At 40.3% G+C, this 24534-nt stretch overlaps 1 protein-coding gene across 1 annotated transcript in view; it reads right to left on the bottom strand.

Moving 5' to 3' along the window:
• LOC122560423 overlaps positions 1 to 24534 on the bottom strand; it is a 62813-nt gene that overhangs the window by 11923 nt on the left and 26356 nt on the right. The window contains 4 exon segments of the mRNA XM_043711056.1: positions 1151 to 1311; positions 3666 to 3815; positions 10479 to 10641; positions 13090 to 13296. Of these exon segments, the coding sequence (XP_043566991.1) occupies positions 1151 to 1311; positions 3666 to 3815; positions 10479 to 10641; positions 13090 to 13296 (681 nt within the window).

The following is a 24534-nucleotide window of genomic DNA, read 5'->3' on the forward strand; positions in this document are numbered from 1 at the left end:
GATCCCTGCGGTACCCCACTGGTCACTGCCTACCATTCCGAAATGGAGCCGTTTATCACTACCCTTTGTTTCCTATCAGCCAACCAATTTTCAATCCAATCTAGTACTTTGCCCCCAATACCATGTGCCCTAATTTTGCTCACTAACCTCCTATGTGGGACTTTATCAAAACCTTTCTGAAAGTCCAGGTACACTACATCAATTTTCCTGATCCCACTCCCTGTCCTTTCCCTCTAGTCATGGATATCTTTACACTTCAGGCATTTATTTAATTCCCTTTAGAAGATCAAAACTGAAGTAGCCTCCATCATATTCTGAAGTAGAGATTCCAGATCCTAACCATTTGCTGTGGTAAAAGGTTTTCCCTCCATTCACCATTGGTTCTTTGGCTAATCATCTGGAATTTATTTTTATTCATTCAAGGGATAAGGGCACCACAATGAGGCCTATATTCATTGAACTGCTGCAGGCCACCTGCTGTAGGCAAGACCACTGTGCTGTTAGGGATTTTGAACCAGTGACAATGGAGGAACAGCAATAGATTGCCAAGTCAGGTTGGTAAATGATTTGGAGTGGTTGTGATGTCCCTGTGTATCTGCTGCCCTTGTCTTTGAAATGGTAGTGTTTGCAGATTCGGAAGGAGTTTCTGAGGAGCATTGGTAAATTGTTGCTGTGCTTGTCCTTTCCGCCAATGGAAGCCATTTTGACCCTCTATCTTCTGTCCAGGCCCGGCATAATTTTATTTGAAGTTTGTTCTAAGACTTCACTTCTTTAAAGAGAACAGCCTGAGTTTTGTAAACCTACCCTCAAAACTAAGGACCATCACTCTCAGAACCATTCTCAAAAATCGTTTCTGCACCATCTTCAGTTCCTTCCTAAAGTGTGGTGCAAGAAATCAGATACAGCAATTGATTGAGGCTGAACTAAAAATTTTCCATAAGTTCTTTGCTGTTATACGCTACTCCTGTATCTTTAAAGCCCAAGATCTGTATGTCTTATTGACTATTTTGACATCTGTAACAATTTGCCCTTGCATACCCCAGATCTCTGTTCCTGAACCCTCTTTAGAATTTTATACATTATTGAATACGACTTTTCCTCATTCTTCCTACTGAAATATATCACTATTTATGTAATATTGATCATATACCTGGACTGTAGAAGTTCCAAGTAGATTAAAGTTTTCACGTATCAGCTTTGTTATGGTACAAAATGTTTTGTCCTTGTAGTCAAACCGTTCACCAAAAACTATCCAGCAGATGATGTTAGCCATGGCAGAGGTGACAGGCACAGCTGTATCAAAGGGTCGACCTGCCAACAAAAGCAGATCAACATGCCGTTTAATGTTAATTTGAAAAGAAAAATGTGATTCACTTTAATTCCGTCTGATGCTTTGAATTTGTCACATATTCAGCTCGACTGATGGCTCAGTTTGTGAGTCATATAGACCAGGAAGGTTCCATTTCTGGGGCTTTTGACAGTCTTTTCCAGAACAGAGTAAAACATGAAAGGGAGACCTGGACATGGATTACAACCTTCACAAGTCAGCACATTCCTGAGCACTTTACAGCCTTGCAAGTACAGCGGGTCTCTGACTAATGAACATCTGACTTATGAATGATTGTTTTTACAAGAAATTTATAAAGAAGTTTAATTTCATATATCTGACATACAAACATTTTCTGGACTTTTGAACGGTTGTTTTATATTGTCTTGCATTGTGTTTTGACTTGCATACAAATTGACTTGAGAATGGACACAAAAATGGAACCCATTCATAACTCAAGGTCTGCCTGTACATAATGATCTGCCATGTTGTGTTGTTGGATAATGAATGCATTGATAGTAGCCTTCAAAGAATCCTGGAAAAGTACTAAGCGATTTGAAAATTGCCATATTTATACCCTTATTGAAAATGGGAGTGAGATTATAAAAGAACAGATAACTGTAAGCCTGTTTATTTAATATCAGTTATTGGGAAAATGTCTATAAAGGATGTAATAGCAGAACATGGATACGTCCAACATATAATCAAATAGATTCTTCATGAAAGGGAAATCACGTCTGACAAATTTCTCATCGTCTAAAAGCAGCTATGAAGTAATCATCACAGCATCTGTTCCAAAGTTAGATTGCAACACTGGGAAAACCTCTCCATATCTTCCTTGATATAGATTTATAGGTGATAAACTTCCTGGCAGCAATCCTAAGTAAGGCAGGGGAATTCTCCTCCTTGACCTTCAGTATTTCTCTTCACTGTCAATGCATTGTCTGTCGTACACTTTTTCTTTCTCAAGTTCATTTCTAATTCCTTTTCCATCCAGGGAACACTGGATTTGTTTGTCTTACCTTTCCCATTTGAGGGAAAATACCTGCCAACTTCTTAACCTAGGAAATGTCTGTTCTTGCTCCATTTAAGTCAGTTTTCTCCATAAATTGATTTTTCTTCCTCTGGATTGTTGCATGGCATTCTCCACCACCATCCCAAACTTTATGAAACAATAATTACTGTTTCCTAAATGCTTCCCCAACATTTTAATCCGAGCTTTCTGTAAAATTTCCAGGCAAGTCCACAGCACTGAGTAATTTTCCAACCAGTTCTGCACCAACTGAGAGTGTTAACCTGACAAGTTGCATCATGCAGTGTTGTGTTGAATTGAGCGCACGTTAATTGCGCCCTTCATTTGTAGTTGCCCTAACATAGCAACTTACTTAAAATTATACAGCAGAATGTACACAACAAAAGCAGGCCATTCACCACCTGATCTGTACAGTGTTTATATCGTTTTGTTTGCCTAAGCCTATCAGATTACCTTTCCATTCTTTTCTTCTTTAGGTCTTTATCAGCTAAACCATAACTGCATCTACAGTCATTTCAACTGTTTGCAACTTCGTCTCACTAATTCCTGGGGAGGTATTTTCTCCTGAATTCCCTACTGGATTTAACAGTGACTATTTTATGTTTATGATTCCTAATTCTAGATGGCATTTGATAATGTGCCCCAACGAAGTTTTTTGTGAAAAACAAAAGTTCCTGCTGTAGGAGTAGCATATTGTCATGGATAGAAGATTGGCTGGACCTGTGCCAATTTTACATCCCTCTTCTTATAGCCTATTACATATCCTTATTACATTACTCTGTCTTGCATTCATGTACCTTCCTATTAATGGCACCTGAGCTACTCATATCAACCAGTCCTTGAGCATCTGTGCTTTCACATCAACCAATTCTTGTGCTAGTGAATTTCACACTCTCATCTCTCAATGTGTGAAGATGTTTCACTTGAATTCAATAACGGGATTTATCTGTGTGTATCTAATATTTCTGGTCCCAATTCTGGTCTCTGCCACCAATGGAACTACCTTTTTACTTCTCTCTGGAAGTGTGCTTGGATAGGTACTAGGTGAACAGAATTGGGTTCAGACACAATGACAAGCAAATCATATATTTCAGTTCAATGTCCAACATGCTAGAAAAATTGAACAGGCCGTACCGTATCTGACAATGGTTCTATCCACCAGGCAGACATTCCATTGTGCCTGAATGTTAACAAGCTGAAGTAAAACCCAAGCATAAAAGAACATTGAATATTTCTGCAAGAGTAAAGTGAACAGGTTGCATACCAACAAATCACTGGCATATAATTATGGAACTAAACCCTAACCTTCATGAGATTGGATTTCTTGTACCAGAAACCTAGCTTCCTCTGTAACTGTATCTTCAATTGTCTTCTTTCCCATTCCAAAATTACGTAGGGTCATTAGAGCAAATCGTCGCATCTGTTTCCATGATTCCCCGTGTCCAAAGGAAATACCTGGAATGTACAGAAGATAACTTACTTTGTTTACAGTGATTTCAGGAAATAAACATTGGGGTAGAAATAAACATCTGGGTTTTATGCCATCATAGAATCACAGAATTGTTACAGTACAAGATGCCATTCTGCTCTTTGTGCCTGCAACAGCTCTTCAAGTGAGCATCGTTACTTGCGCCAATCTCATTCTTTCTCCCATATGTATGTACACTATTCATACCAAATATTTACCCAATGCCCTCTTGAATGCCTCAACTAAACCTGCCTGCAACACATTTCCAGGCACGCATTCCATTCTCTAACTGCTTACTGTGTGAAAATATTTTTCTCCCATCACCTTTTCTTTATTTGCTCATCGATTTAAATCTATAACCCTCATTTTCTTGTTCATTTTCCCCCAGCAATGCCCCCCAGCCTCCATGTGTAAATCCCCTCTTAGTATTTCTCTCAGTTCTCAATATGTTTTCTGCCCTACACTTGTCATGAACACACTTTTTCCTTCTAAAGTTAATTTCTATACCCTTTGTCATCCAGGGAACGCTGGATTTATCCGTCCTACCTTTTCCATTTGAGGGAATATGCCTCAAGCTATCTGTTGGTTAAAGGTTGTTCTGTTACTGCCTTTCCCACACATCCTATCTTCCAGTCAATCTTGCTGAGCTCTGTTCTTGCCCCATTGAGGTCAGCTCTCCATTAATTGACAGACACTCACACACACCCTTACAGACACACATACTCCCACACTCACACAGGCATCCTCTCAGAGACTTAGACCACTCTAAACACATGCACACATATATACACTGTCTCTCACAGACACTCACAACCCCCCACCCCAGATTTTTAAATTCATTCATGGGATGTGGGTGTCGCTGGCTAGGCTAGTATTTATTGCCAATCCCTAGTTGCGCAGAAGGCAGTGAAGAATCAACCACATTGCTGTCAAATTGGAGTCACATGTAAGCCAGATTGGGTAAGGATGGCAGTTTCCTTCCCTAAAGAACATTAGTGAACCAGATAATTTTTCCAACAATGGTTTCATGGTCATCATTTGATTCTTAATTCCAGACTTTTTTTGTTGAATTCAATTTCTGTCATAATTCCTGGGTCTCTTGATCTCATACAACCTTTCTAGAAATTGAATGCATTGTCCTGCTTTCTCCCTAAATCCATAAATACTTTATTTAACTCCTTCGTGAAAATATAAATTCTTTTAGCTGCAATCGCTTTTTGTGACAGAATTGGTGAGGACACTTTTGGATATACTGTACAGTTCTGGTCGCTCTGCTATAAGAAGGACATTGTTAAATTGCAGAGAGTTCAGAAAAGATTTACCAGGTTGTTGTTGGGACTGGTGGATTTGAGTTATAGGGAGAGGTTGGATAGGGTAGGACTTTTTTCATTGGAACATAGAGGGTTGAGGGGTGACCTTATAGAGATTTATAAAATCATGAGGGGCATAGATAAGGTGAATAGCAAAGGTCTTTTCCCTTTGGTGGGGGGAGTTCAAAACAAGGGGGCATATTTTTAATGTGACAGGAGAAAGATTTGAAAGGAACATGAGGGTCAACTTTTTCACATAAAGGGTGGTCCCTATGTTAGATGAACTGCCAGGGGAATGATTGATGCAGATAGGGTTACAACATTTAAAGACATTTGAACAGTACATGAATAGGAAATGTTAGGAGAAAGTGAGGACTGCAGATGCTGGAGATCAGAGTCGAGAGTGTGGTGCTGGAAAAGCATAGCAGGTCAGGCAGCATCCGAGGAGCAGGAGAGTCGATGTTTCGGGCATAAGTCCTTCATTATGTCTGAAACACCAATTCTTCTGGTCTTTGGATGCTGCCTGACCTGCTGTGCTTTTCCAGCACCACACTCTCGAATAAAAAGGTTGCCAAACGCAGGCAAGTTTAAACTTGGTTGGCATGGACAAGTTGGACCAAAGGGTCCGTTTCCATGCTGTATGACTCTATGATTCTAATTCAACAGGCTCACCACTCTCAGGGTGAAGAAAATTCTCTTCATCGCATCCAAAATGGTCTACCTAGTTTCCTTGGACTGTAATCTCTGGTGCTGGATTCCCTGGTTACTGGAAACATCCTTTCTGCCTTTACCCTAGTAAGTCATGTTAAAATTTTATAAGTTTCTATGAGATAACCTCTTCCCCCACAATTCTTCTAAGCTTCAGTGAATATAGTCCAACCGAGCCAGTCTGTCTTCATTTAAGTCAATCCTACCAACCCAGGCATCAGCCTGGTAAGACTTTTGTTGCACTCTTTCATAGCCACAAAATCCTTCCTGCGATAGGAGACCAAAACTGCATACAAGACCATATACAACTGCAGAAAGACATCCCTACTCCTGTACATGAATTTTCTTGCTATAATGGCCAACATACCATTTGCCTTCTTCACTGCCTGCTGCGCTGCCATGCTTTCAGTGACTAATGTACAAGGATACCCAGGTGGTGTTGCAACTTCCCCTTTACTAATTAATTGCCATTCCAGTGATAATCTGCAGTCCTGCTTTTTCTCCCAAATTGGGTAACCTCACATTTATTTACATAAAACTTTGTTGGGCATACATTTGCTCTGCAAACCTCCTCCTCTATTTTTCTCATAAGCCTATTTACACAAATAGTGTAATCACAACCTTTTTACTTCCCAAAGCCAACCAAATGGATTTTCTCCTTACTCCAGTAAAAAAAATTATTTCCCAACATTCAATTGTTCTCTAATCTGTTCTGCAAACACATTTTCCTATGTTTTCTTGGCTATCTTTTCTGAACATTTTCGGTATTCTAGAACTGAATTTTACTGGACACCATATTCTCCTGGCCAATATGTTAGTCAGGAGGCTGCTGACAAGGTGTTCTCAGCCCTGCAGTCATTTAGGCCTGAGGGTTAGCTCAGGCCAAGATATTCACACTCATCTGAGGAGGACGGTTCACTTTATAAAGCTGCCATTCCTGAAGAAGGGCTCATGCCCGAAACGTCGATTCTCCTGCTCCTTGGATGCTGCCTGACCTGCTGCGCTTTTCCAGCAACACATTTTCAGCTGCCAACCAATCAAATTGACTGGTAACTCTGTAGTCCCAGAAACACCAGTTTTAAACAGTGGTCACTGACTGGTAGACCCCATTGAGGGATGTGACAGTGCAGTGCCAGATATGAGACGCCAGTGAGCAAGTTCAATGGGGCATGATCTTGAGTCAGGCACAGGGGATTTTCAAAAGAATTTCACCATTAATTTGCCTTACAACAGCTTACTTAATTTTTATTTAGAAAACAAATGGGCTGCCTAATTCATTTTGTTCAGTCATGGGATGTGGGTATCACTGCCTTAGGCCAACATTTATTTCCCATGCCTAATTGCCCTTGAGTGGCTTGCTTGACTATTTCAGAAGACAGTTAAAAATCAACCATAATACTGTGGGTCTGGAGTTACCCATAGACCAGACCAGGTAAGGACAGCAGATTTCTGTCACAAAAGGTGGATTTTTATGACAATCAACAGTGGTTACATGTTCGCCATTATGTTTACTTTTAATTCCAGATACAAATTTCAATATCTGGCATGGGGGGGGGGGATTTCAAACCCACATCCCCAGAGTATTTTTCAGGGCTCTAAATGACTAGCCCAATGGCATAACTACTATGCCACCACCTTACTTCCTCAGCTGCCCTCTCTTGCGAATAAAATGATGACAGGGTTGGAATGAAGCTCTGGCCATGTAAAGGCCTCAATATGCCACAAGGTTGAATGGACTGCCTGATGTTTGCCTGGAATGGAGAATAGGTCGTACGAGGATAGGTTGAGAGTTCTCGGCCTTTTCTTGTTGGAACGGCGAAGGATGAGGGGTGACTTGATAGAGGTTTATAAGATGATTAGGGGAATAGATAGAGTAGACAGTCAGAAGCTTTTTCCCCGGGTGCAACAGAGTGTTACAAGGGGCATAAATTTAAGGTGAAGGGTGGAAGGTATAGGGGAGATGTCAGGGGTAGGTTCTTAACCCAGAGTGGTGGGGGCATGGAATGCGCTGCCTGTGGTAGTGGTAGAGTCAGAATCTTTGGTGACCTTTAAGCGGCAATTGGATAGGTACATGGATGGGTGCTTAAGCTAGGACAAATGTTCGGCACAACATCGTGGGCCGAAGGGCCTGTTCTGTGCTGTATTCTTCTATGTTCTAGGTTCAATGTTCTAAATGCTGCCCCACTGTTTTACTCCAAGCTTTTGTTAAACTTTTCAGGAAGTTCCACAGCACTGAATAACTTTCCAACCAGTTCTGCACCAACTGAAAAGTTTAACGGGAGAAATTCCATCATGAAGTGTTGTGTTGCACGCTAATTGCTCCTTTCATTTGTGGTTGCACTAATGTAATAATTTCTTTAACATTAGACAACAGAATGCACACAACAAGAGCAAGCCATTCACTATCTGTACAGTGCTTATGTCAGTTTTTTTGCCTAAGCCTTTCAGATTAGTCTTCTATTTCTTTCTTCTTTATGTCTTTATTCAGCTAAACCGTAACTGCATCTACAGTCATCTAACCACTCGCAACTTTCATAGTCACACTAATTTCTGGGGAGGTATTTTCTCCTGAATTCCCTCCTGGATTCCCTAACAGTGACTATTTTATACTTATGATCCCTAAATCTCGACTGCATTTGAAAAAAATGTGCCATCTGAGACTATTGCAAAAAACAAAAGTTCCTGCTGTAGAAGTAGCATATTGGCATGGATAGAACATTAGCTGGATACCAGGAAACAAAGAATAGGCGTAAATGAGTCTTTTTCTGGTTGGCAAGATGTAATGTGTGGTATAACTCAAGGATTTGTGCTGGGACCTCAACTGTTTTCAATTCATGTAAAATAATGTGGACAAAGGCATAGAAGGTGATGTTGCCAAATTTGCTAATGCCACAAAGGTAGGTTAATTAGTAACTTATGAAGAGGATGCAAAAAGGCTACAAAAAATATAGATGCATTAAACGAGCAGATAAAACCTAGCTAATGGAATATAATTTGGGAAAATGCGAAGTTGTCCATTTTGGCAGGACACATAAAAAATAAATGCACTATCCAAATGGTGAGAGACTGCCATGTTCAGAGATGTAGAGGGAATTGGGTGCCCTAGTGCATGAAGTGCAAAAGATTAATTTGCAGATGCAGCAAGGAAATTGGAAAGCTAATCGAATGTGGAAGTAAACGGAATATGGATTTGAGGTTACAGTCAGATCGCCCATGATCTTAAAGAATGGCAGAGTAGGCTCCAAGGAATAAATGGTTTACTCATGCTTCGTGTTTGTATTTTCAGATGCCCTAGCTTCTATCAGAAATAGTAACATCCTTTTGAATGAATGAGACGTCTCACAGTGCTACCAACCCTGCACTAACTAGCTCACTGATCCAGCATTTTTTAATGAAGCCTAAATTCACTTTTGTAGGTGTATTGCCAACCTTGTGATCATTTTTTTGTCATCTTAACAAATAAATACGATATCAATAATTCATAATTAAAAATCCCTTATTGGGTCCAAATGTTATCAATCAGCTGCCAATGGCACACAACAGCTTGAGTACACTTCCACTTCCATTTTCTTTAACTACTAAGCAGTAGTACATACTCGCTGTGATGCTGGTTGCTTAGAAATCTGATGGGCCAGAATCAGCCTTAGATGACAAATCCATCAACACGTCTCCTGTGTACCTCTGGAGCACATGACCAAAGTGCTCTACCTGACTTCAGTAATGAATTGTTCACAAAGTTTAGATTAGATTCCTTACAGTGTGGAAACAGGCCATTTGGCCCAACCAACCCTCCAAAGAGTAACCCACCCAGACCCATTCCCTTACCCTATTACTCTATACTTAACCCTGACTAATACATGTCCTTGAGCACTATGGGCAATTCAGCATAGCCAATCCACCTAACCTGCACATCTTTGGATTGTGGGAGGAAACCGGAGCACCCAGAGGAAACTTCACACAGACAGTCACCCGAGGCTGGAATCAAACCCAGGTCCCTGGTGATGCGAGGTAGCGGTGCTAACCACTGAGCCACTGTGCAGCCCTGAATCTTTTCTTTATATCTCTCTACTTGTTATGACTTTGCCATAATAGACAATATCTGGCTTTAACTCATGTAACTGGGTTATAATTGCATCACTGTCCTATTTGAGGTCCTTGCCAGAGGTATTTGCTCTTGTCTCTCTCTCTCTCTCTTCAAGGAAATGTTTGAGGAAATGCAAAGTTGGGTGGATAGGAGAGAGAACAGTGTGGTCTGGAGTCTTATCTCCAACTCCCTTATCTTTATGGTCACAGAGACAATGAGTCGCAGTTCCCTCACAGTTTCAACACAATTTCAGACTTTCAGCAAAAATCTGCCTTGACCAATACCTTCCTATCCTGTCTTCCTAAGTTCATACCTATATGCAGCTCATCAGTCAGGGCACTAATTTCTTCCTTGTTGCCCATTCTCACCATGAGACAAATTTAGCAGGACCTTGCCACAACCACTTTACATTCATTAAAAAGAAAGAAATAAAAGTATGGTTACATGACTCAAAATGATCAATCTGAAACAAGAGCAAATAATGCCTTGGTTTGCAGACCTTTTGGATATGTTGGCTCCCAATAAGAAAAAGAAGAACTGCCAATTACCATAGCCATTTGCCTGCATTTCCAGCACTGGGATCTTTGCTCTCTCTGCAAATGTGTCTGCATGATCCACAAGAGCTTCTTTCACTGTTTCGTACCCTGTGAGCACCACTATCTTTTCCAGTCCTAGCTGAATGGTAAACACAGATCCATATTTCTCTGATAGCTGAAATTAAACCAAAATAATCGTGTCAATACAATAAAGCAGGTGAGGGTGGAAGAGGAGGAGGTGAAATTGGATACAGGTGGGGACTGAAAGAACATGTATTGGATCCATTTCCCTTTCATCACCCCATTATGGTCTGATTTTAGTAGAAGCGAATAGAGACCCAGAGACCAGTCAGCAAGTACAACATTTCATGTTTTGTATTAATACGCCTGCCCGATTTTACCCTCAAGATTTCAGCATTTATTCAAAGGTTCCTGCAATGTGTTACTAAGATTTCTAGAAAGAAAGTTACACAGAAACCATAAAGAACGTTTCAACTAGTTATCTACTAATAGAAAGCAATAATATTGCATGGTCCATCATGAGGAAATGTTTTGTTGATTTGAGCACATATAAAATGTGTTATGGCTGTCAGTTACTAGGTTAAATCTCGAAACTGAACAGACAGTGATTGTATAAATGGATTTAGCACTACATTATACAGACTTTATAGGATATTCAGTGCAGAACAGGCCATCCAGCCCAGTGTTTATGCTTCACTCAAGCCTTTTCTTGCTTTCCTCTTTTAATTCTTTATCAGCATGCCCAACTATTCCTTTCTACTACATAGGCATATCAAGCTTCTCCTTAAATGCAGCAATGCTGTTCACTTCAATCAATCCCTCTGGTAATAAGTTCCATATTCTCATCACACTCTGGGCAAAGAAGGTTTGATGGAATTGCTGGTTACATTAGTTGGTAATCGTATTTTATTAATGACCTTTAGATTGGTTCTTCTTCCCACAAGTAGAAATATTCTCCTTGTGTCTACCCTGTTAAAACATTTGCATGTTGCCAGGGTTGAGCTACAGGCAGAGGCTGAATAGGCTGGGGCTGTATTCCCTGGAGAGGCTGAGGGATGACCTCACGGAGGTTTATAAAATCATGAGGGATGTTGATAAGGTAAATAGACAAGGTCTTTTCCCTGGGAAGGGGGAGTCCAGAACTAGAGGGCATAGGTTTAGGGTGAGAGGGGAAGGATATAATAGAGACCTAAGGGGCAACTTTTTCACGCAGAGGGTGGTACGTGTATGGAATGAGCTGCCAGAGGAAGTGGTGGAAGCTAGTACAATTGCAATATTTAAGAGGCATTTGGATGGGTATATGAATAGGAATGGTTTGGAGGGATATGGGCCGGGTGCTGGCAAGTGGGACTAGATTGGGTTGGGATATCTGGTCGGCATGGACGGTTTGGACCGAAGGGTCTGTTTCCATGCTGTGCATCTCTATGACTCTATAATTTTAAAGAATCCATTGGCTCCCATGCTCAGCCTTCTCTTACATGGTTCATTAAGGTAAAGTAGAAAAGGCAGTGGTTGAAGGCATTTTCTGGATTAGAGGTGCTGGAAAAGCACAGCAATTCAGGCAGCATCCGAGGAGCAGTAAAATCGACGTTTCGGGCAAAAGCCCTTCATCAGGGATACAGGCAGAGTGTCTGAAGGGTGGAGAGATAAATGACAGTAGGGTGGGGGGTGGGGAGAAAGTAGCATAGAGTTGAAGTTGAAGGCAGAAATTAATGGCCACAAACTGCATCAAGAACCATAAGCTGGTCACATATCATGAGCAGTGCAGTACTAGGGAAGAGTGACATTGTTGTGGGTGCCATAATTAGGATGCATTTTTAAACTGCAGCTCTGTTTGTCTGTCTTCTCAGGTTATTGTAAATATCCCATAGCAGAACAGATTCAAGGAGCTGAATTCCCAAATCCTATTCCTGTACAAAATCATCTGCAAAAGTTTGCTTCCAAGTACTAACCTCTCAAAACACCCTAGTCAGAAAGTTTTCCAATGTTTGTGCCGTGATCACCTGATGTCATCACAGAATCTGAACTTTGTTCCAGCAATGCTTGACCTTTATTTATGCATTGAGTCTACATGTTGACAAAACGCTATAACATGCTTTTGATTAACAGATAAATTAACAGATTAACAGAGTTTGACTTTTCTTTATTCTGATTTCTTTAGACATGAAACTATTGTTCTCTTTTTCCCACTGTGGTGTTGAGTATAGCTTGTCTGAGCACTAACCCTTGTATAGAGTTTGATTTCTTTAGTGTCTAGGGCAGAGTGAGTCAAGTGACTGACTCAAGACTGAGGGATAAAATTCTAACTGGAATAACACGTATATTGAAAGTTTTGTAAATTTCTAAAATATTTTAAATCATGTAAATCAACTGAATTCAGATCTACCTCAGTATTATATGAACAAGATGCACAGCAACGCAATCCAAATATTAAGAATGATGAATCTTAATAACATCATGGCGATTCTACTGTAAAAAGCACTAACAACACAACATTATTCAGGATAGGCAATCAGGTCTTTTCTTTTCACAGGCTTATTTTTTTCCACCATTTCTTGATTACATTGACACATAACATTTAATGAAGATAAACTTATCTGACCTCCATCAGGTTTTTGTAGAGCATTTTCAGGTCCAGCATATGCAGGTTCCCGATCAATGGTAAAGGAGTTGGACATGGGGGAAGCTGGAAAGCAGCTGAGGGTTTGTTCCCACTATATAAATACAACAGACCAATTCCAATCAAAATTAAAAAAAGGACTAAGGATACTGTGTCACCAACATAGACGTTCAGGAAAGACATGGTGTACTAAGCTTCCATTCCAAGAGCAAGAAACAAAGGAGAAAGGTTGAGTAGGACCTTTGGCTGGAAAGGATTTTCAAAATTAAAGATGTTACACTTAGACAGATAATAAATATCTCTAAGTAAATATTAACTGGCAGTCCAAAAGGACTGACTCTCAACTTTGGAAGCCAGTTTGCAGACCAGTGACACTCTACTTATTCACCAACGGCATTTTGCCTTTTAGGTTGTACTGTTCTGTATTGATATCCGGTTTAATGCCAATTATATAGAACCCAAGAGACTGGGATTATTCTCAACACCTTCAGTGTGTTATATTGAAATATTACTATTTGTGGGGATTGACTGTGCACAATTGGTCCATTGTGATTGCTGCGTTGCAACAGTGACTATTCTTCAAAAAGTGTTTCATTGGCTGCAGCTGGTTTCTGAGGTCTTCAAGATGCTAAGAACACATGAGAAGGTGCCATATACTTGAGAGGGTGTTATATTCATAGGACGGTGCTATATACGTGGGACAGTACTATATTCATGAGAAGATGCCTTACATGGGAAGGTGATATATACAGGAGACAGTGCTGTACACATGGGACAGTGCTATATATGTGGGAAGGTGCCATAAACATGGAATGGTGCTGTATACATGGGAAGGTGCTATATACATGGGATGGTGCTACATATATGGGAATGAACCTTTTTTAGAAAAATGCAACATGACTATAGACATATCCTGTGACCTCACCTGACCACAACAGGAGACACAAAGTGTCTGTGAATACACTGACAACATTACTGCATTCTGCACATAGCAATATCATTATCAACACATATGCTATCTGATGGCGGTGTTAAAGAAGTAGGCAGAGGCTGAGGTCACAGCTACAGTGGGATACAGGTTAACACCAAGAGTGGAGATAGGGGCACAGTGATAAGGGCAGGCCAGTGGTGTGAGGGTTGGAGCAGGACTCTGTACTCAATGAATTTAGAAGGATGAGACGGGGATCTGCTTGAAGCTTACAGAATGAGAGGTGGGTAGAGGGAACGTGGAGAAGATGTTTCCAGTATTAGGAGAGACTAGGACCAGAGGGCACAGACTCAGAGTGAAAGGATGCCCTTTAGAACTGAGATGAGGAGGAATTCCTTCAGCCAGAAGATGGTTAGTCTGTGGAACTCGTTGCGATAGAAGCCTATGGAGGTCAAGTCATTGAGTGTATTTCAGACAGAGATATAGGGTCTTGATTAGTAAGGTGATCAAGGGTTACATGAAGAAAGCAGGAGAATAGGGTTGAGAAATATAACCCGCCATGATCGAATGGTGGAATAGAATCAGTGGGCTGAATGTCCTAATCATGCTCCTAAATCATATGATCTCCTAGTCTAAGCTGCTGCTCATATCTCAAAGTCACCTTCAGCTTTCTGCTCACAATTCAGAGCTCTAAACAAAGAAAAATAAAGAAAAAGAAGCAAGATTTCAGGCACCGCAGCAATTAAATCCAAAATATTGACCTATCTATATGCCTCCTTGGAATTATTTTACCATCCTCACTGCTTGCCTTGCCACCATTTCTGTGTCAACCAAAAATTGGGTAATACAAGTCGTTCTGCTATAACGCACATTTCATCAGCGCAAATTGGCTATAACCCAATTGACGAATTGTGGACGAATTGTTTGGATAACGGAAACTTTCTACTGAACGGGTATAGCAATTCTCTATTAGCGATCATTCTACAGTGCAATTTTCAATAGCAGCTTTTCCATAGCGTGTTTTCTATAATGTGAGGTTGTGCAGAGGAATGCAATTGTTGCGTTATAGCAGAACGGTCTGTAGTACATTCACTTCCCTCATCTGAAACATTAATATTTTCATAAATATTTGCAGCCACAACACTGATTCCTGTGGCACTCCACAAGTTGCTGTCCTGAAAATTCCCCCTTTATCCCAACTTGCTATCTTCTAATAATCAATTCTCTAACCATGTTAATACACTACCAAATACTGTGAGCTCTTATTAAGCAGACTTTTGTGCAGTACATTATAGAATGCTTTTTGGAAATCCAAATGCATTACCTCTACTGGTTCACCTCTCCTTGTTACTTACTCAAAAAAACTCAACTAGATTTGTCTGGCATGATTTCACCTTCATGAAGCAATGCTGATTTTATGCATCCTTTCACAAAGACAGATGTCAAGCTAACTCACCTATTTGTGAATTATTACCTGAATTTTGTCTCTTTTTGAATAATTGTTTCACATTGTCAGTTTTTAAATTCTCCAGCATTTTTCCAGCATCAAAGAACACTTGAAAAATTACAACCAGTGCATCAAATGTCATCGTAGTGACTTCTTTTGAAATCCTAGAGTATACACTATCATGCCCAGAGGATATATCAGCCTTTAGCTTGTTGGTTTTCCTAATATATTTTTCCTCTAGTGACAGATATTGTGTTTGATTCCTCCCATTGGCTTGAGCCTCTTGATGAATTAGTAATTTTGGAATGTTATTAAGGTCTTATACTCTGAAGATCGAATTCATAGAATCCCTACAGTGTGGAAACAGGCTCTTCAGCCCTTCAAGTCCACATCAACCCTCCAAAGAGCGTCCTACCCAAACCCGTTCTCCATTACTTTACATCTAACCTATGGGCAATTTACCATGGCCAATTCACCTAACCTGCACATCTTTGGATTGTGGGAGGAAACCCATGCAAACACGGAGAGAATGTGCAAACTCCACACAGACAGTCGGCCAAGGCTAGAATTGAACCTGGGTCCCTAGCACTGTGAGGCAGCAGTGCTAACCACTGAGCCAACATGCCATACTTGATGCAAAGTATTTATTCAAATCCTCTATATTTGCCTAGTTCCCTATTATTATTTCCCTGGCCTCATTTTCTAAGGAAACTATAATCATTTTGGTATCTATCCGTTTGCATGTATTTAAAGATGTTCTTATTGTATGTTATTATATCATTTGCTAGTTTGACCTCATGGCTTATTTTCAGCCTCATTATTTTTTGTTACCTTTCCTTGGATTTTAAAACCTCCCTAATTCTCTGGGTTACCACTAATCTTTGCCATATTGTATGCTTGTTTTATTTTAATTTGATACTATCCTTAATGCCCTTGGTTAACAATGGTCAGTTTGTGTCCTTCCATCGATCCTTATTCCTCACTGGGATATGTCTTTGTGTGATTCATGAATTATTTTCTTAAAGTTCTGCTATTGTTCATCAACCATCATTTCTGTTAAGGTCTTCTCAGTGTAATCCAGCTAACTCTGCCCACATTCCTTTGTAGTTGCCTTATTTAAGTTGAGCACGGCTGTTTCAGGCCCCAGTTTCTCACTCTTAATCTGAATGCTAAATTCTAACATATTATGGTCATTGATCCCTTTAGGATCTTTTACAGTGAGATCATTACCAAACCTGCTTCATTATTCATTACCAGATCCAAAATAAACCAGTCACTGGATGGACTTACTTATTGTTCTAGGGGACTGCTCCAAATACAATATAAATTCTTCTTCATGTCAATCTTTGCCAAGTTGATTTTCCCAACCTCCATGAAGATTAAAATGATATATGATTCATGTGCTGTCTTTTTTTACATTCGCTCATTTATTTGATTTATTGCTGTCACATGTAGCTAAGTACAGTGTAAAGTTTAGGGTTTAGCTTTGCTTGCTGAGCTGTAGGTTTGATATCCAGACGTTTCATTACCTGGCTAGGTAACATCATTAGTGGCGACCTCCAAGTGAAGCGAAGCTGTTGTCTCCTGCTTTCTATTTATATGTTTGTCCTGAATGGGGTTCCTGGGGTTTGTGGTGATGTCATTTCCTGTTCGTTTTCTGAGGGATTGATAGATGGTATCTAGATCTATATGTTTGTTTATGGCGTTGTGGTTGGAGTGCCAGGCCTCTAGGAATTCTCTGGCATGTCTCTGGAAATGACATCACCACAAACCCCAGGAACCTCATCCAGGACAAACATATAAATAGAAAGCAGGAGACAACAGCTTCGCTTCACTTGGAGGTCGCCACTGATGATGTTACCTAGCCAGGTAATGAAATGTCTGGAAATCAAACCTACAGCTCAGCGAGCAAAGCTACACCCTAAACCTCAACCTGAGCTACAAACCTTCACAAACCTTGCACAGTGTAAAGTTTTATTTCATGAGCAGTGCAGGCAGATCATGGCAAACAAAGACTTACAGATCAAAGGGTGGTTAGGGTGAGGCGTACATGGTTACAGCTGCACAGGTGGTGCACAAAGCAAGATCAACATTAACAAATCCAACATTATTTGAAATTAGGTCAATTCAGCAGTCTAATAACAGCAGGGAAGAAGTTGTTCTTGAACCTATGGGTCCATGTGTTCAAACATCTGTATCTTCTGCCTGATGGAAAAGGTTGGAAGAGCGCATTGTTGGGATGAGATGGGATGGTCATTGATGATGTTGACAACCTTTCCCCGGCAATAAGAAGTCTAAATGGAGTCCATGGATAGGAGGTTGGCTTCTGTAATGGTCTGAATTGTGCACACAACCTTCTGTAGTTTCTTATGGTCTATTTATTATCTGTTCTATTCTTAGGGACCTATACACTACTCCCACATGTGTCTTTTCCCCCTTGATATTTCTTACTGGAATCAATTCAAGATAATTTCTTGCCAACATTTTTATGCCATCTCACACAAACAAATGTACCCCATCATCTACTTCCTACCAGCTCTCTTGAAAAATCACATTCTCCTGAATATTCAGATCCCAACTTTGAATTCCATGTAAATATGTCTCCATAATGGCTGTTAGGTCACAACTGTTTGCCTCAATTTGTGCCCTTAAATTAATTTATTTTGTTCCAAATATAACATGCAGTTAAGAGCCATTAATTTTGCCTTTTGACCATTTTTTCTCCTTTGACCCTATTTGTTTCTGTTTTCTTATTTTGTATACTCTGCCTCTTCCTATCCAATTCTGGGTATCATTACCAAAGTTATTTCCCTGCAATGTAGTCAATTCCTTTTTTCTTTTTAAGCCTGTGTATCCACCCCCACCTTACCAACCCATCTTCTCCACTGGTTAGTATAAAGCCCAACTTGTTTGAATTGCCAGCTACCTATCATTTTCAGTACTCCATAACTGCCGTGGAATATGGTTTCCCTGCATCACTGACTTCTTTGAGAACATATTGAGGACATTGCTTTTCAGTAAAACCGTAGAGTCGCAAGAGGTTTACAGCATGGAAACAGATGCTTTGGCCTACCTTATCCATACTGCCCAGTTTTCATAATTAATCTAGTCCTTTTTGCCTGCATTTGCTCCAATTCCATCCAGACCTATCCCATCCATCAGAGAATTCCTACAGTGTGGAAACAGGCCATTTTGGCCCAACAAGTCCAACCGACCCTCAGAAGAGTAACCCACCCAAATCCATTCCCTAACTTATTAGTCTATATTTACCGCTGACCAATGCACCTAACATACACATCCCTGAAACACTATGGGCAATTTAGCAAGGCTAATTCACCTAACCTGCACATCCTTGGATTGTGGGAGGAAACCGGAGCATGCAGAGGAAACCCACACAGACATGGGGAGAATGTGCAAATTTCACAAAGATAAACTTGTGAGCCATATTTCCCAGTTGGTTGGATTAATATGGGCAGAGCTGTCCTTCTCATCTTCATCCATTTTACTTTGTAAAAGAGGTGCAGTTATGCAGAAAATAAAAACGGTAAGAAAATAAATGGAATAAAGTTCATTTGCAACCTGAAAATAATGACATATTGGTTAACCTAATTCATTGCCCTTCCAGATTTATGGCAATATTTGTCTTCCTAACATTTTCCAACACTGGGCACATTATAAAAGTACAAGATGGGATAATCATTTACATTTATTGAAAAATGGGTAAAGGTTAACTGGCACATTATCAAGTATTTAGATTAATCACTAAACTCCTGGGTAATCAATGTCAAATGCAAGTCATGTTTACTGGCAAGATTTCAACCAATGAAAGTGTTGAAATTTTAAGAAAAATATTTACTAATAGTTAATCATGTTTAGAATTGAATTGCATTTATTGTCACATGCACATATTTCCCTGCATCACGTATTTAAATATCATGTATTTTTGTCTAAAATAAGGGGAAATCTATACTTTTAAAAATGTTAAAAGGAGCTTTCCTTGATCAATGTTTTCCAGATTGTTATATGCAGTACATTAAAATATCAATATGCCTTATTCCTTATCTTAATTCAGTCAGGTGAGGTGCTTATCTCCATGCAATTACACTGACAACTGGCTATGCATTGGAACAAACTTTCGAGGTTAACATGTGAGTATCAAGAGCCAAGATTGATGAAGGAAGCCTTGAACTTCGAGAAGCCTATCTTGCACTCACCTTTGTACATCCATTCATGAGATTGCCTTAAAATAAATGGCTATAACAATAACAATGAAGGAAGCAAAGATGGGCAGGAATGTATAACCAAAGTGGATAATCTTTCATGATTTCATTCACTGTTGGATAAAATAACGTCTTCTTGTTTCTATATTTTCGTTTTATCACTCTGAATCATTATCTAAGCATGTTTTACCACGCTGGAAAGTGGGAATTAGCTTGGATGACTTCTGAGATGAGCCAACCAATTGAACGATAGTATCTTTTGCAATTCATAACTATACGTTGCCAGGGTTGGAGGATTGGAGCTATAGGGAGAGGCTGAACAGGCTGGGGCTATTTTCCCTGGAGCATCAGAGGCTGAGGGGTGACCTTATAGAGGTTTACAAAATTATGAGGGGCATGGATAGGATAAATAGGCAAAGTCTTTCCCCTGGGGTTGGGGAGTCCAGAACTAGAGGGCATAGGTTTAGGGTGAGAGGGGAAAGATATAAAAGAGACCTAAGGGGCAACTTTTTCACACAGAGGGTGGTCTGGGTATGGAATGAGCTGCCAGAGGAAGTGGTGGAGGCTGGTACAATTATAACATTTAAGAGACATTTGGATGGGATATGAACAGGAAGGGTTTGGAGGGATACGGGCCAGATGCTGGCAGGTGGGACTAGATTAGGTTGGGATATCTGGTCGGCATGGACGGGTTGGATCGAAGGGTCTGTTTCCATGCTGTACATCTCTATGACTCTATGACTCTATATAAAGGAGATCTTTGAGAAACAATTAAAGAGGAGTGTTTAGAACTTTTTTTCTTTATTTATGTGACATCAGTGTTATAATAAGACTGCCACAATTATTGGGTGATAGCGAGTCAGCGTTCTAAAGTGTGGAGCTGGAAAAAGCACAGCAGGTCAAGCAGCAACAGAGGAGCAGGAGAATCAATGTTTCAGGTCAGAAACTTTCATCAGGACTTAAAGTTCCAACCTGAAATGTCAACTCTTTTGCTCCTTGGATGCTGCCTGACCTGCCATAATTATTGCCCATCTAATTACCCTTGGAAATGAGGTGCTGCGCCAGCTTCTTGAACCACTGCAGTCAATGTGCTGCAGATACACCCAGTGTGTTGTTAGGAAGGCAGTTCCAGTACTTTAACCCTAGTAACATTGAATGGATGGTGACATAGCCCTGGATATTCATTCTTAAAGTGGGCAGCGAGTGTGGGGAAATTTCTTGGCATGAGGTTGGAAGCAGGTGTGTCCCAGAGTTAAGATCACCACTTTGGAAGGAATTCAGACATAGCTGGTTGCAGAAGGGATGCTTAAAAGGGATGTCCCAATGCTTTGGAACCTGTTAATGTATAAACAGTATGACCCTCTAGCCCTCGACTCCAGACACACTCACATTGGCTCAGAATCCAGACATTCATTAGTATTTTGAAACAGCTGCAACCCAGATAAAACATCACTTGATTGATAGCTCTACACATCTAATCAATTTAGTCAATTTCACAATGTTTACTCACACAAGATATAATGTTTTAAAGTGCTTTCAGTTTCAGTCATTGATATTATAAAAGGCCTGTGTAATAGAAACCTTTATTGAAAAAACTTCTATTAATGACTTTGACCATTTTATTGTCACTACAGACTTTATTGGTTTTATGTGGAGAGCATAGTGGGTGAATGGGCATGGAAGTGCTCGAGGCGAAACTGAGGACTGCAGATGCTGGAAATCAGAGTCTAGATTAGAGTGGTGCTGGAAAAGGTCAGGCAGCATCCAAGGAGCAGGAAAATCGATGTTTCGGGCAAAAGTCCTTCATCAGGAATGAAAGTGCCCTAGCTTGGCATGGAGAAAATGAAGAATAATAGGGAGTGGGTAAAGGAGCAGGGCTTGGTATGGGGTGCATGTGGAATTTAACTTTCAAAATTTAACTTTCCGTCAGTCAGACTATGGTTCATGACACCTCAGAGGTGTTGACCCATTTCCATGAAAATTGCACAGTAACAGGCTGTGCAATCAAGTAGGCTCGCTGTTCTCAATAATGTTGAGTTTCTTCAGTATTGTTGGAACTTTGGAGCAATGGAATAGAAGTAAGTGATTCAACCGGTCCAGCCCACTGCACCATTCAACTAGATCATGGCTAATCATCCAGCTCAATACCATTTTTCTGAACTAGCTCCATATCCCTTGATGTGATTAGTCGCCAGAAGTAAATCGATTCTGATCTTTGAATATGTTCAAAGATTGAACTTCCACAGATGCCTGGAATAGAGGATTTCAAAGATTTGCCACCCTCTAAGTGAAGTTATTTCTCATTTGCATTCCCCTCATTATGACGTTAAGTCCCCTAGTTTTACACTCACCAGCCAGGGGAAATATTTATATTTGCTCTGTCATACCCTGATCTCATGCAAATACAACGTGTTCCATCACATTCCTGACTTGTGCTTTACAGATGATGGACAGGCTTTGAGGAGTCAAAGGTGAGTTACTGGCCACAGAATTCCCAGCCTCTGACTTACATTTGAAGCAACAGTACCAATTAAGTTTTGATGACATTGTAAACCTCTAGAGTGTTGATGATGGGGATTCACTGATGGTGATGCCATTGAATGTCAAGGAGAGTGGTTAGACTTTTACTTGTTGAAGAGTGCCAGTGCCCAACATCTGTGTAGCATGAATGTTATTTGCCTTTTAGCCTGAGGCTATTCCCCTTAACGTAGTGATGGTGGACCATCATGAAGAATATTCTCAGTGTGAAAGAGAAGTTATTTCATAATAACTTTGTCACCGCAAAGACTGTGTCTTGATTAGTCCTATCAATACTGTGACTGACATATTCATCTTTGAGACTGAGAATGAAGTGAAGTAATTTTCCTTATCAATTACTACGGACCCAATGTGGCAGAAATACCTTCCAGGACTGAACCTGCTTGATCAGTCTTGATGCTGCTAAGCTTCATTTGATAATTGACAATGAAGTCCCAATCCAAAGTATGTTCTATTCCCTTGTTACACTCATTACTTCTTCCTAATGGTACTCATCATGATATCATGGTCAAAGGAGGAATGGGAGTAAACTTAAATTGTTACTCTCTTTCCTGTCTTGCCCGAATTAACATTTTTTTTTAATTCACTTCTTTGTCATTTTACTCAGATGCCTTACTGAGGTGAATCTGAGGTTAGTCCCCAGACCATGACTTTTTAGATTCCAATTCCTGAACTAAACATATGGCATAATCCTTTAAGAGTAAATCACAGATGGTATATATTAAAAACTGTTAAAAATGCAGGGGAATTGTTTCACGACTCCATGTACATGCATGAGCATTCAGGAAAGTAAGAAAAACAGGACAGGAGAGAGAAAGGTTATAAACAGCAGGGTTTTAGTAATTGCAGAGATAGTAAATAATCAGTTTGCAAGAGTAATAAATTCCAAGAATTCAGTGTCCAACAATATTTTCATTGCTCAGCTGGGTCCAATGGTGTTATTTTGTGCAGGTTTTGTTCCAGTCAGCAACTTGGATACAGGTGTTCAGCAAGGTACTTCGCAAAAGTTAAGAGCCCAGAGTGTTGGAGGTAGTGTATTGGCATTGACAGAGAATTGGTTCATAGACTGGAAACAGCAAGTTGGGAAAGAGTTCTTTTTCTGGTTGATGACCCATGGACAGTGGGGTTCCACGGGGACCACAACTGTTTCCAATATATATTAATGACTTGGAGGAAGGAAACAAAGGTGCTGTAGCCAAGTTTGAAGATGACACAAAAGGTATGTTGTAAGAGGTATGCAAGCAGTTTACGTCGGTTATTGGATGGACAATAAGTTGGCAAATGGAGTATAATCAAGGAAAATGCAAAGATGTTTGTTTTGAAAGGGAGAACATAAGAACAGAATATTAGTTTAATGGGAAAAACAGCAGAAAGCTACAACACTAAGGGACTTGTGGATATTTGTACATGAAACACAGAAAGCTAGCACACATATTCAGCAGGTAACCAGTAAGGCTAATGGATTCTTGACCCTTATTTCAAAAGGGTTGGAGTATTAAGAGTAGGAGAAAGCTTACTGCAACTGGACAAGGTGCTGCTGAGATCAAATCTGGAGCACTATGAATAGTTTTGATCCACTTATCTAAGGAATGATATAATCTTGTTAGAAGCAGTTCAGAGAATATTATCTAGGATGATCTCTGGCATGGAGGGATTGTCTTATGAGCAAAGACTAAACAGGTTGGGACTCTACTCAGTTAGAAGAATGAGAGGTGATCTGTTTGTAACTTATAGGATTCTTAAGGGAGTAGTAAGGCAAATGCTGGGAAGGTGTTTCCTGCTGGGAGAGACTAGGTCTGTTCTCCAGGAGATACAAGGACCAGAGGACAGTCTCAGATTAAAGGAGCACCAATTTAAGACTGTAACATGAGGGGTATCCTTCTTTCAGAAGGTTGTGAGTCTTTGGAACTCCTTGCCACAGACAGCTGGGAGGGCAGAGTCCTTTTGTTTATTTAAGGCTGAGGTAGATTCCTGATCAGTAGGGAAATCAACTCATTGACTGCTAGTTCCAATGTGCCACAGCAAGGAATCATAATGACCTCCCCAGGAGACAGACATATGCTGCAACCGCCAGGGTACCCTTCATTGTTCAGTACTTCCCAGGAGTTGAAAAACTGCGCCAAGTTCTTCGTGACCTGCAACACATTATCAATGAGGATGAGCACCTCGCCAAGACCTTCCCCACACCTCCACTGCTTTCCTTTAAACAAGCCAATCATTGTTCGTAGCAAGCTGCCCAGCTTTCAGGACAACTCCGTACAACCCTGCCATGGTAGGCACTGCAAGACGTGTCA

The sequence above is a fragment of the Chiloscyllium plagiosum genome, chromosome 21, assembly GCF_004010195.1.
Source record: "Chiloscyllium plagiosum isolate BGI_BamShark_2017 chromosome 21, ASM401019v2, whole genome shotgun sequence".
NCBI classification, from domain to species: domain Eukaryota; kingdom Metazoa; phylum Chordata; class Chondrichthyes; order Orectolobiformes; family Hemiscylliidae; genus Chiloscyllium; species Chiloscyllium plagiosum.